A 14,543-nucleotide genomic window follows, 5' to 3' on the forward strand; every position below is an offset into this window, starting at 1 on the left:
ACACAGCCTTTGACTGGGAGCTCGTGCAGGGAGGGCTGGCCTTCTTAGAGGATAAGGATTCCCTAGAGATGGGGAAGAATAGCATCATCAGGCAGGAATTAGAGCCATGTCGTCTACTGAGCACATGTGTTACGTTCTGCGTCAAGCAGGGCTGCAAAGCTGTTCTTATCATGGCCAATGACAGAAACCTGAGTTTCAGAAAATTAAGTCAGTTCCCAGCATCCCACAGCCCAGAAGAGACAGAGCCAGGATCTGAACCTGGAACTGACCACAAATATAAACCCATGCTCTTATCACATGCAAAACAGGCATGAAAAGCAAGAATCAAGAACTTATCCTGAGATTTGTGATGAAAGTAATCAATTTTGTTCTTTAACCTTTTATAAAAGAAAAGCTTACTTGCTCACCATTGGATGAGACAGGTTATGGAGGCTGAGAGGCTGTTTGAACAAAGAGAAAAAGAGGCTGAGAGAGGGGGCCGTTTCAAGGACTCTTGGGCAGCCCCCACAGAGTGACTGACACCCCAGGCCCCTATCTCTCTTGTGTGCTGCTCATTTTGTAACTGACTTTCCATAATTTCATTGCTGTGCCTACATAATTTCATAATATGTTTGCTGCCTTTCTTTTTTATTGGACTTTTTCAGAAATAACTAGAATCCTAAATGGTTACCTGATGCACAGTCTCAGAGATATGAACTTAAGTCAGTCTTTTAAGGAAAGGTGAGTGGCATGCCACTGCTGGGAGGTGCCCACCCTGCAGGGTCAGGGCTTGGCCCCTTGTGGAAAAGGAGGCTGTCTTACAAATATTCCTCAAGGTGCTGTGACTTTTACCAGTGAACCAAGCAGGAAGAATGTTTGTTCACCTAACGAGTTCTCACATTTGCAAATGTGGAATCCAGGTCAAATTTTTAAAGACATTGCTAATTGAAAATACGATTGAAGCCAACTCTTCATCTGTCAGGAGCCTTCCCTGACCTTCCTGTTTAAAGCAGCCCCTTTTTACTACTGTGCTTATTAACACCTGATAGTTATTTGTTTGATCATCTGTTAATTGTCTCTACCGCTTAGACCTGCATACATGTGCACACATGCGCGCGCACACACACACACACACCTAGCAACAGTGCTATACCCAGAGCAGATACTCAGTAAATATTTGTCACACAAATGACCCCAGCCTATTCATTTTAGACAGTGAAATGAGCCCTCACCCCCAGCCTACCCTGGCCACTGTTGAGAAGCTCCTGTCTGAGCCCGAGACCCTCTTGGTCCCCTCAAAGTGCCAGGGGTGCCACCATCCTTCCCTCCTGGATCCCCAGGCCATAGCGTTTAGTAAGGCCCTAGCAGCCTACACTGTGCCTTAGGAAATCTTTTTGAAAAGCTTCCCGTCTGGGCAGACACAGTTCCTGACTGGATACAAAGGCCCACAGCAGGGCACCGGCTGGCCTCAGCCCCTGTGAACCCCTCAGGCTGACTCTCCAGCCCCCCTCTCTACCTATGTGCCAGCTCATCAAAGATGTCGTCATGGCTCCAAACCCTGCCTGGGAGAAGGGGTCGAGTCCCACCACTGGCAGAAATGCTGCCATGCAGCTGTGAGAGGGGAGGAGACCCACATACTATGACGGAGGCCTCTCTGGGATGTACTGTTAAGAGGAAAATCAAGGGTCAGAATAGCCCATGTAGTGCCCTGCCTTTCACCTAGAGGTAGGGGGAGGGTATGTGTATAGAATCTAAATATGCACATACATTCATATTCCTATATATGTGCGCGTATGCATACACACACAAACACATATATGCTTATATTTTTTTAATTTTTATTGAAATATAGTTGATTTACAATGTTGTGTTAGTTTCAGGTGTACAGCAAAGTGATTCAGTTGTGCACATATATATATATATATTTCTTTTTCAGATTCTTTTCCATTATAGGTCATTACAAGATATTGAGTAGAGTTCCCTGTGCTGTACATTAGGTCCTTATTGTTTATTGATTTTATATGTAGTAGTGTGTGTCTGCTAATTCCAAACTCCTAATTTATCCCTCCCCCTTTCCCCCTTTGGTAACCATAAGTTTGTTTTCTATGTCTGTGGGTCTGTTTCTGTTTTGTAAATAAGTTCATTTGTATCATTTTTTACATTCCACACATAAGTGATATCACATGATATTTATCTTTCTCTGACTTACTTCACTTAGTATGATAATCTCTAGGTCCATCCATGTATGCTTATACGTTTGGATGGGAGGGTACACCAGAAACTGATAACTGTGTCACCATAGATAATCACCATGGATGATGACTGTACAAGTTATCATCCAAATTGGTACATTTGGAGGAGGGAGAGTGGCCACTGGCCATTGGTGACCCATAAAGCAGGACTTTCCTAAGTAAAACAGGAGGTGTGGTCACCTCACCTTGGGGAGGGGGACAGGGGAAGTGTCCTGGGGGGCCTGCACCCAAGCTGTGCCTCTGGGCGGCCGGGTGACTGCCCTTGGGCAAGACCCCACCGGCTGCCCAGACCGGCTTCCTTGTCCATGACATGGCCTCTTGCTGGGGTGGCCTCTAAGGCTGTGGCTGCCGTTTAAGCCAGGACATCCCCTAATCTGCACTGTGCCTTTTCATTCCTGCCACCGACTTCCATGCCATCTGGACCTCACTCCACCGCTCTTGCTTCTTGGTCCCACCGGGGGGGGGGGGGGGGTCTGGCCCAGCCTCTGTCCAGGTCACCCCTTGTCTTCCTCAGGGGGTTTTCACTGGGTGGGTGGGGTATCCCTATGCTCCTGATTCCCCCTCCCCAGGTACACACTGAAGAAGAGGGAACAGGTGTGTTGTGGCCTAGAGCATGTGAAGAAGCTCTCAGACACGCCCAGATGTGAGGATGAAGCAGTTATAGTGCGTGTTAGTTTTCTTAACAGTCAACACCAATTAGGTGTTGTATTTTAGGGATTTTAAGTGTTTTTTCCCAGAGGCGAGATCCAATTTACAATCCCGCATCTAGCATTTGCTCAGTAAACTCACAGGAAGATGATGTGAAGCCTTGGGATGAGAAGTGGACATTAATATTCAGGACTGGTTTTGCTGGAGCTGATTTCTACCAACGGGCTCCATCACAGTAACTCACATGCGCAGGTCACTGTTCCAAAGTGTCGTCCCAGTCATGAGCCCATTTGCCCCTCAGAGGAGCCTGAGGAGTTGTCGAGCCAATGTTACAGCCTGCGTTTAATGAACAGGAATAGTCACTGAGGCTTTTGAAGCACAAGGGCATGGCCATGGTTTTGAAGGGAAAGCACAGAACCAGGACCCACCCCCAGTTCAAATTTGCTCCCTGCACCCTGGGAGCAAGGAGCTGGAGCAAGTAAGGAAGGATATTGGGATTCTCCAGCTACGCCCAGGGTAGAGCTGGGACCCTCTCTGCAACCTCCTGGGCCACTGAGCAGAATCACAGTTGACTTTTGGCTCTCATGTTCAACACCAAAACAGGAGTGAAGAAAGGTCGCTCTGCTCCAGGCTCATCTCCATAACCCCTTCCCAGTTGGGCCTATACCCCCATCACTGCTGCCCATGTCTGGCCATGAGGCCTCCAGATGTATATGGTGAAACTGTATGCTCCAGCCCTAGCACAGATCTGGGATGGATGGACAGACAGGTGGACAGGTGGATGGGTGGGTGGATGGATGGATGGATGGATGGACAAATGGATGGGTGGATGGATGGATAAATGGATGGGTGGATGGGTAGATAGGTGAATTGATGGACAAATGGATGATTGGATGGATGGATATATGGGTAGATGGATGGATGGATGGGTGAATAGACAAATGGATGATTGGATGGATGGTTGGACAGGTGAACAGATGGATGGTGGGTGGATGAGTGGATGGAGGGATAAAAGATGGCTGGATGGACAGATGTTACCTGGGGGCCTCTGCAGTGCCTTTCATGGTGCCAGCTTGTAGCAAGTACTCAATAAATATGTGCTGTTTTTTCAGTTTGAAATACAATGGCCCTGCTTTGAGTTTTGCATGAGCAGAAAGCCACGCCACTACAGTGGTGCCTAATACTTAGTCAGACGTTGCACCGTGGTTGTTGTGGGTCCCCTCTGCGTAGCTGGTCAGGTATTTTTCTCTTGAGTACGCAGACTGTAAGTCTGTGTTCTGTCTTCTCCGTGCTGCTGCTTGTCTCGTTCAGCCATACACCTGCCTGTGAGCTCTCACCGTGTGACAGGGGTGAGTGAGCACCTGCTCAGAGCCCTTGACCTCACATACCCTCTGAGCTGTGGCTGGACAGGATAACTACCCAGGATGTTTGGAAATGCACACCCAAGTGCATTGTGTTAGACTCAGCATGTGTGTATGCATTTAACACACTCTTCTTCCACTTCCCTTTCCTCCCTGAAAAATTCAGTCCTAAATCCATAGGTTCATCAAAGCAAGGTGGGCATCTGCAGTGGGCAGAGTGGGGGGGTGGTAGGACACAGAGACCAAGGTCAGGGTGTCAGAGCCAGACAGAGTGAAGAGGGCAACTCAGGGGAAGGGAAGCAGCATTGGTTGGGGGCTGTTTACATACCAGGATCAAATAAGGAAATAGCTTAAGATTGGTAGAAACCAGGTTTCTCACTTTCGGAGAAAGGAGTTACAAGTAGAATGAACTCTGGGGTGTTAGATTGGAATTGGGAGTATCAGGGGACTCAAAGTTTCAGATAGATAGATGATAGGTAGATAGATAGATAATAGATGGATGGATAGATAGATGACAGATGAAAATGTCTGTGTACACATGTGGGTGTGTACACACGCACACACACGCGCGTTCCCCAGCTCTACTTACTGAGTCTAGGAGCAATGACATCAGCGATAATCATATTTTGGTTTCTAAACACCATTATCCACTATCTTAAAAAAAAAAAAAAAAAAAAACAGGAGAAATGGCTAAATCCAGGGCTGAAGCAGAAGAGATACAAGATGAATCTTGTTGACCGAAAAAAAAATACACAACCTAAAAGTTGAGAGTTATGTTTTATTCGATGGATGGAACTGAGGACTTAAGCCAGGGACACAGACTGTCAGGTGCCTCTGAGGGACTGCTCCAAAGAGGTAAGGAGGGGAACCAGGATACATAGGCATTTCTGTAACAAATACCGGGTAGTCAGAACGTCAAAAGATTACTATTAATTAAAGAAAACCAGACATCTCAAGTTAAGGAATTTAGTGCTTTTCTGTGTATGGGAAGATGCAAGAGTCTGGGCTCACTGAAATCACTCCTATCGATATGTACCTCAGCTCTCTGGGGCCAGTATCCTGTGTTTTTTCATCCTGGGTCCCCTCAGTGTGCACCGTCGGGGGTGGCTGCTACAGCTGACTGCTAGATGGGGGAGGGGGGGCCATCCTGCTTCCATCCTGAGTTCCTTCAGGGCTCACCGTTAGGGCACCTGTAGTGTCTGATGGCCGCAACAGCCTTTGTTTACTGAAATGGCAGGCGGCGTTTTTAGTTCACAGCCTTGACCATCTTCTTGTGCTGGAAAGCAAGGATGTGCTCTAAAAAATGACAGGGGCTGTCACACAGACACAGATTCCACTTGAACAAGCCCCACTGACCAGGGTGGGTATCTGAGCATCAAAATAATCACATGGATGGATTATAACACAGTGAATCAAATAGAAGCCTGGAATCAGTAAATGTATCAAGGCTTGGTGAGGAGTGGAATATGTCTGTAGATTCCAAGTTCCTCCCCATAAAATGCTTATTAATTACGGAGAGGAAGGGAGCAGCTCTGCAAGGGGGAGCCTGGCTGACGGCCACGAGATCCACCCAACTGGACACCACGAGAAGGATGCAGTGTGACCCAATCTGCTCTGATTGTGAGGAAACACACACCCAGACCATGGACATTCTACACAATACTGGGTCTGTGGTCTTCAAAACGGCCTAGGTCTTGAACGTCAAGTACCCTGAAGAATGTTCCAGACTGAGGACTGCTAAAGAGACACCACAGCTGAATGCAGTACACCATCCAGAACTGGGGCAGATGGCACGTGGTGACTGGGGTCTTTCACGGTGACAGATGCATTGTTGCCTTCGTGATTAGACGAATTCCCAGTTCTGATGGTGATGCAGGAGAATATATCTGCAGGAACGTAACCCCACTCACAGGAAATACACACGAAGTTCTGCCGGGTGATGGGATTTCAGGTTGGCAATTTACTTTCAAATGGTTCAGAAGGACAAAAAAGCTACTTATACTCTGCAAATTTTTTGTGAGCTTTTAGGTGCTGCCATTTTTTTTTAAGTCTTAAAATAAGGTGTACTGAGTCACCAAAAAAAGAACAAGAAAAAACTATTGGTACAATAACAACAAAACTCCCCAGGTGATTATGAGGCATCCCCAAGGATTCAGAGCCTTTGTTTTAGAAGCCACACAAGCAGTTGGCTGCAGGCTATGTACATAGAACCCTTTCCCCAGGCCACCCCACCCCAGAATTCTCAAGCAGGGCCACACTTGCTAACTCTGCCCCACCTGCTTAGAGACCACCCTCAGTTAATTCTGGTTGCCCCGCCCCATTCGAGTGCCCAAGAGGCCCCATCAACCTCAGGGCACTGGCCTTCCTCTCTCCATGCTTCTTCCCTTTGGACTGGCCTGGTTGTTGAGAGACATCAAGGCTACAGTTCTCTGCCCATGTCCTAGAGTCATGAGTGATGCAGGTTTTGGAGCCCACTCTTCCCCTGAGCCTCAGAGAAGAGCCAGGGGATGGCTGGGGAGGGTCCGAGTGGCCTGGGTTGGGCATTTGTCACTCCCTCCACTACCACTCAAGGCAGCCTTCTTACCACCATCTTCAGTCGGGGTATCCCCCAGAAAGGCCCACAGACCTTGGTAGCAGTGGACCCACCGGCCCATCAGACGTGCCCAGGCACACCTGACCCCCTGAGGGTAAAGCTTCAGCCTAAGCTGCTGGTTGTGAGCATGAACCCAAGGGGGAACCTCCATGCCTCTTGCCCCAACTGCATCCTCGTCAACCCGCCCAGAGAACCAGCCCCCATGTTGTCACACACTCTGGGCGCCTCTGCCCCCAGGGAGACTGCATCTTAAAGGGAGCTGGCTGCCCACGTTGTCAGGTTCTCTGCTTCGGCTTCTCTCCTGAGACCACCCACCCCATGGTCAGGGTGGAGAGCTGGGTTCAGTGTGCTTGCCAATATCGAGTGGCGTGGAGGGGGGCCGTGGCCTCAGCTGGCCGCGACGGCCAGGGTCCACTCAGGGAAGGGCCACAGGGAGGTGTTTTGTCCTCCACTCCCTGTCCCGACTCGCTCCAGTGACAGGCTTGCTTCACTGTGTCCCCAGCATGGACAACGCCGAGGACCCTGTGTACGAGAGTCTGGAGGAGTTCCACGTTTTCGTCCTTGCCCACATATTAAGGAGGCCCATCGTCGTCGTAGCAGATACGATGCTGAGGGACTCAGGCGGGGAAGGTAAGTTTACTCATAATGAAACAGATGTATTTTATTCATCACCCAGAAAGCGTAACATCCCGAGTAAGGAAGGGACAGTCCAACGTAATGGCTGAGCCTCCAGAAGGACACAGAGCCTTACTCTGCCTGGACAAAGGTCTTATTTCTCCTCGTTTCTCCTCGACTCCACATGTTTCTGGCTCCTCCCAGTAGATAAGGGATTACTCTTTTTTATTTTTTTTTTGGCCGTGCCACACGGCTTGTGGGATCTTAGTTCCCCGACCAGGGATTGGACCCGGGCCCTCAGCAGTGAAAGTGCAGAGTCCTAACCACTGGACAGCCAGGGAATTCCCAGGAGAGATTACTCTTGGCCGTCCATCCACCCCGTGTGTCCACGGCAGGAGAAATGTGGCTGAGTGGGGGTGGGGATGAACCCCGAGGGGCTCCGGGCCCACCTGTTGCCCACACCCTCCAGCAGTGCCGGCCTCATCCCAGGGCCACTTGGCCACTCAGCCACTCCAGTCCCCTCCTGCCCCTCGCATGTGTCTTAAAGAAGAAACAAGAAAGGCAGAAAATGCAAAGTCATCCGCAAGGCTGTGATGGGACCAGGGCTGGGGGAGAAGGAGGAAGGGATGGAGGACTTCCCAAGGCCGGTACCCGCTGCACTGCCAATCATGTGCACCCTCTCCCTCGGCCAGGCCACTACCTCCCAGGGTAGACACTGCCTCCCGCTCTACAGACGAGGAGCCCGAAGCTCAGAGAGGCCACACAATGTGCCCCTGCCTTCAGCTGAGGCCTTGAGGAAGCAGGGTCAACCCAGGCAGGGAGGGCTCCACGTGTGTCCTCCCTCCAGCCTTTCTGCCGGAGCCCACAGGGCACCATGCTCTCTGAAAAGGAGGGACACAGGAGGGGCCAGGATGGTGGATGGATCAGGAAGGTCACCCTAGTGTAAGTGTCCTGCCTCTCGTGGCTGTGGTTACCACAGAAGGCAGGGAGCTGGGAGTACCTTGGTCACTCCCAGTGACACAGGCCTGCCGGGGTCTGCAGCTCTCTGGGTGCAGAGCCCGGCCTCCCATCGGGGTCCCTGTACTCATCAGATCCCACAGAGCTGGGTCCACACTTCCTTCCTTTGCACCTGTCTTGGAGGGTGCAGCCCTCTCAAAGGCGGACCCACCCTGCCTCTCAGCAGAGAGGGGGGCAGAACCATGGTCACTGATAATAGACAAAGCAAGGGTGGGGAGGAATCCTGATCTCATCAAAGACATCCCTGATGTCGACTGTCTTTTCCTTCCACAGAAGGGCAGTGAGTCACTGAGTCTGAGGCCAAGAGGCAAGGTTCTTTGTAATTAAAAAACAGATGCCGTGTCAGGGCAGGTATTTCCAGTAGTTACTGTATTTCAGTGAGGATTTAGGCTTTTTCCCCCATTGGTAAGGAAATGAACAAGACTGTGTCCCGGTTGCTAAAGGAGCTGATCCCTGTCCCTCCTTTCCCATCTGACTCACGACTTGGGCCTGGAGTGCTCTCACTGAGCTTCTCAAAACCTAGAACAAATAAGCTCTCACGCAGCACATACGTTGTTCTGTATGCAGATGCTTTTGTGAACACAGGAGAGGAATAAGTACATTCAGGAAAACACGAGTTTCTAGGTGGCCATCAGCACACGTCCTGGCTGACCATCTGGGGTGGGTGTTTTGATCACCTTGGCCAGACTCAGGGCAGCAGGCAGGCCCGGCAGGTCACAGCAGAATCCCCTCAGCCCTGCTTGTTCCTAGGGTGCAGCTTGACAGGGCGCAGGGGCAAACGAGCCAGGAGGACTCTGCCCAAGGAGGCAGGTGGAGCAGGGTGCCCTGGTCAGGTACAGGACTTGGGGCCTAATGGGCCTGGCCCCTGTGAGCCTGGGCTTCCCTATCCATTGGTGGCAAGCATCACCTAGCTCCCAGGGAGCTCCTGCCAGGTGGGTGGAGGCCCCTCTGCTGTGGAGTAGAAGACAGATGACAACGCCCGGGGCTGCAGCCTGAGCCCGCCCTCCCTTCCCTCCGCCCTGTCACCTCCCCCAGGACAGTGAGGGATGCTGTCCACGCCCCCTCCAGATCCACATGCCCTCACCCTTGTTTGTGTCTGCAGCATTTGCTCCAATCCCCTTCGGAGGGATTTACCTGCCCTTGGAGGTGCCTCCCAACAGATGCCACTGCTCACCTCTGGTTCTTGCCTACGACCAAGCGCATTTCTCTGCCCTTGTGTCCATGGAGCAGAGAGACCAGCAGAGAGAACAAGGTACGCCCGCCGCCACGTAACAGTGCAAGGTGGGGAAGGGGTGGGCCGGGAGGGGCAGGAGGCGGAATATGGAGACCTCCCTGGGAAGCGCACTCAGCAATGATAGGTTTTGCCTAAAACTACCATATGCATGCAAAAAATTATCATTGAAAATAATGCCATTTGCAGCATCATGGATGGAATGGACTTAGATTATCGTTATCATAGATTATCATACTAAGAAACTTAGATTATTATAGTAAGTGATGTCAGACAAAGACAGATATCATACGATGTCACTTATACGTGGGATCTAAAAAAAATGATACAGATGAACTTATTTACAAAACAGAAACAGACTCAGACAGAAAACAAACTTATGGTCACCAAAGGGGAAAGGGGAGGAGGGAAAAATTAGGAGTTTGGGATTAACATATACACACTATTATATATAAAATAGATGAATAACAAGAAACTACTATATAGCACTATACTCAATATTTTCTAATAACCTCTAAGGAAAAAGGATCTGAAAAAGAATATATACGTATATATGTATAACTGAATCACTTTGCTTGTACACCTGAAACTAACACAACATTGTAAATCAATCATACTTCCGTTTTTAAAAAAGAAAATAATGCCACAGACAACTTTTAATTTAAATTATGAAGCAAATTAATAATCAAGCCACCCTTAAATAACTTTCACTATGGTTCCCTTTCACATGTACGCATATACTATATGGATGTAATTAATCTCAGATGTAATTTTTTTTCTTTTTTTTTTGCGGTACGCGGGCCTCTCTCACTGTTGTGGCCTCTCCTGTTGTGGAGGACAGGCTCCAGACGCGCAGGCTCAGCGGCCATGGCTCATGGGCCCAGCCGCTCCGCGACATGTGGGATCTTCCCGGACCGGGGCACGAACCCGTGTCCCCTGCATCGGCAGGAGGACTCTCAACCACTGTGCCACCGGGGAAGCCCTCAGATGTAATTTTTAAAAGTCCGTCTACTTTGTTAGACCAACCAGATGATCAAAATATTAAAACTCTGGACTAGTAATAAACTTACACTTAATAAACAAACAAATAAATAATTAATTAAAAGCCCTTCTAGTGCAGAGAGTCAGCAAATTACAGCCCACTGCCTGTTTGTAAATAAAGTTTTATCGGAACACAGCCACACTTGTTCAAAGACGTATTGTCTATGGCTACTGCTTTTGTGCCCTAACAGCAGAGTTGAGAAGCAACCCCAGAGGCTGTGTGGCCTGCAAAGACTAAAATATTTACTAATGAGCGCTTTATGGAAAATGTTTGCCAGCCTCTGCTCTAAAGTAAGCTTTTGAATCAAAAGATGGATTTTTCCATTCAATTCATTACATGGGAGTTTCCTGCCAGGAGCCATTTCAATGCTGCAGAGAGGCTTGCCGGGCTGGGCCCACAGGCTGTGCACTGCACAACTCCAACCACCAGTCACATAGACTCATGTGGGGCCTGTCTTCAGTCAATGCATTATGTGTCTGCTGTGGAAATGGCAGGATTTTGTTTGGAATGTTAACTGCTGATGGATGTGTGACCAACTGAGCAAATAAAAGGAAGCTCTTCCTTTTTCACTTCTGTGTCTGGTTAGACAGAGAACTCCCAGGATACTAAAAGAAGGAAAGACTGACCAGTTTCAGGGTCCCTGCCATAGGATGTGGTCCCAGGAAATCCATGGTGGCTCATCCTGTGGTGATGTGAGTCCAGAAGGAGAGGGAGCAGGGCTGCCACTGGCTGTAAGGGGACTATCACGTCCTTTTCCTGTGCTATTTACAGACGTCTCACTTTAGCCATAGGAAGACATGTTTCGTCATTAAGGCCTAGGTGCCATTTGCCTTTTCTGTTGTCTCTCTGCGTGTTGGCCAGTGAGAGCTGGCACCTCCCTAATGGCTTCCAGGTCTTCTCAAAGCTCACCGTGGCTCTTGAGAGACAGGAGGGCCCTTTCTCTGCAGCCTCACCCTATCAGCAAGTGATTGAAAAGACCAAAAGCCTTTCATTTAGAAGCCAGATGTTGGCCATGAATATTAAGAAGAAACTTAATCAGGATAGTAGGTCAGAGGCTCCTAACTGGGCAACTCAGGACTTTGGCTTCTATAGAAGAACTGTACAGAAAAAAATGAAAAAAAAACTCTAAAAGAAAGGTGAAATAATAATCCATGATTTAAAGGTGAAACATTTTAGAAACAATTAACATATCGAGTATAAATTTTGGAGAATTTGAATAAAATTGGCTGTGTTTCATTTAGAAAATTTAAAAAAGAGGGCCCTTCTCAGGACCAGGGATCCAGGCCAGGTGTGGGGCCTCTCATCCAGTCTCCCAGAGACTCTGTGGTCAGGGAGAGATCAAAGTCCCAGGGCTGGCATCTCCAGTTGCTGAGCAGAGCCTTCAGAGCCCAGCTCCCTCCTCACAGAGGCACTGAGCTTCCTTTCAGGCCTTCCAGATACTGCTTATGGATGCTTTCAAGGCCAATATGAAGGTGCTCTTCAATAAAAGGACAAATGTGGAGGGGTTACCGCCTAGCAAGGGAGCGTTGCAGAGGTGCAGGTGGTTTCACCTCTAAAGACTTTTTTCCCATAAGTGGATTCTGGTCCCAGTGTGGGTTCTGAGCAGCGGTGTCGTGGGCTCCTTGCTCCTAATAGCAGTGTGGTCCCTGCCTCCTCAGCCCTCACATGACCAATGTGCAGGGCTGCACATTGACCCGTTCAGTCCTCACGACCCTCGCACAAGCAGAAGCAAAGCACGTGTAGCGGCTCCCACTGGCTGGGTAACCTCTGTGCTACACCGTCAGGTCCCTCACACATTGGGAAAGAATACAAATGCTCTGCAGACTTTGAGGCTTTAAGTACTGCTACCGACACATCCCCTGTGCCACCCTCACTGAGCTGGTGGGTGCTGGTAGGTGCAACCCTGCTTCCTGCTCCTCCCACTGGCCTGAAGTCCAGTGGTCCTGCATGCAGTATTTTTTGGGCGGCCAAGGGCCCATTCAGTGAAGCACCTGTTGCATCCAGGTTTGGGGACCCAAAGATGACACTGTCCTTGCCTTGGGGCCCTTACCACCTTGTAGGGGAGACAGGCACCCCCATCAAGCCACGTACTATACAAGGCAGGATGTTTCCCGAGCAGTCACGAGCTCCATTCAGCAGGGGAGCAATTACTCTAAATGGGAAGAACAGCCAGATAGACCTGAGCAGAAGTGCTGGGCTGATGCAGGGATGTTGCTGGTGGGTGGCTGGCATGTCGCTGGTGTGGCCCAGCAAGCACATGTCATAGGAGCGTGATGGTGTTGGGCCTGGGTGCTGCCGTGTCCTCACCGCGTTGCCCGAGGGGCGCCATGTGCCCTCCCAGCCTGTCCCCTTATCTGTTGCCGGTACAATAACACCCATCCCCCTGGAAATGAATGCTTTCTCCTTCCCTTCCTCACCCTCATTCCCTCCCCCCTCCCCTGTCCTCTGCCCTTCCTCTTCCTTTCCGCCCACTCTCCCATTTGGTCTATTTTCATTTGATACATTTAAGGACATCACCACTTAATAATGAAGTGACCACCATGGTCACTTCCACACATTGAAGTCCTCAGTCACCCCTGGGAATGACATTGCCTGTCCCAAAGCCAGGCCTGTCCCCTGATCCTTAAATATTGCTTCTAAGATAAACCTAAAGGCCTTGACTGGCTCCCTTCCTGGCCACCATTAGTGCCCAGCATCTCCCTGAAAGGACCTGCCATGGGCAGGAGGAACAGAGTAGACATTGTCCGGGGAGCCATCACCAGAGGAAGCCTACCCCAGGGTTCCTGTGGGGCACTGTCCTACCTTCCAGCCCAACAGCAGAGGCTGTCGGGGGCTTTCTGCAAATACGAGATCCTAGCAATTCTGCTATTGTTACCCAGTGGTTGAGGATGGTGGGGAGAAGCTGAGAAGATGTCAGGAACCTGCTCAGGGAACAGACTCAGCCTCTCTTCTCAGCCTTTATGATGCCAAGGAAATGGAAGCAACCACAGAAGGCCATGATATTAGCCCCCAAAAGAAGATAGTTCAGAATAGCATTGGGATGCAAGGGGCTCAAAGGAGAAAATGGCTGCTGCTGCTGCTTCTCTAACAGGGAGTCCTGAGGTAGGTGGTCCAGGGCTGGTGCATCAGCTCTAGACATTCTCAGGTACTCAGGCTCCAGCCTCTCCCTGCTCCACCATCCTTATTGTGTGGTTTCAGCCTTATGGTCATAGAATAGGTGCTGCAGCTCCAGGCATCACATCTGTATTCCAGGCTGGACCAAATGCCTCTCTTCTTGAAACTTTGTCATTTCAGTTGGGAAGAACACCTTCCCTCGACACGTGCTGGCATCTTACTAAGGCTGAGCTCTATACTTGCAGTTTCCCGGCTTCAGAGCAGCCTGAGAAGTGAGTGCAGTGGAGGAAGAAGGGGGTGAGGTGATGCGTGGGGGTTCAGTGAGCCAGCTCTGAATCAGGGAGAGGATGTGATGTTTCCAGGCAGTTCCATCTGGACTCTTCTCTTTATTTCACCAGCAATGACCACTCATCTGGGGAAGAGCAAAAGTGCAAAAATGAGTTCTTTACCAACTTGGGTCCTCATCTGGAAATAAACCACGTTGGCTGTTAGGTTCTTAATTCCCTAAAAAGCGGTGGTGCGTGAGACTGTCAGTGCTGTGCTCCTTAGGAGAAAATCCATTCTCTTTCAACGCAGAAAGAGAAGCAACCTTACTCCCAGCGCCGCCGCGTACCGCCCGTGTATGTCAGGTTCCGGGCTGCCTGGGTGAGGGTGGCGCATGCGTCTTGCGGTCCTGGCCGTGGCCACGCCC

At 49.9% G+C, this 14,543-nt stretch overlaps 1 protein-coding gene across 1 annotated transcript in view; it reads left to right on the forward strand.

Annotated features, from left to right (window-relative positions):
* The window catches only part of LOC116749083 (OTU domain-containing protein 7A), a 196,442-nt gene that overhangs the window by 162,632 nt on the left and 19,267 nt on the right, over positions 1-14,543 (forward strand). Inside the window, exons 9-10 of the mRNA XM_032623057.1 lie at positions 7,336-7,463; positions 9,568-9,717. Coding sequence (XP_032478948.1) covers positions 7,336-7,463; positions 9,568-9,717 — 278 coding nt within the window. The remainder of the gene's footprint in view (positions 1-7,335; positions 7,464-9,567; positions 9,718-14,543) is intronic.

The sequence above is a fragment of the Phocoena sinus genome, chromosome 2 (assembly GCF_008692025.1).
Source record: "Phocoena sinus isolate mPhoSin1 chromosome 2, mPhoSin1.pri, whole genome shotgun sequence".
Lineage (NCBI taxonomy): Eukaryota > Metazoa > Chordata > Mammalia > Artiodactyla > Phocoenidae > Phocoena > Phocoena sinus.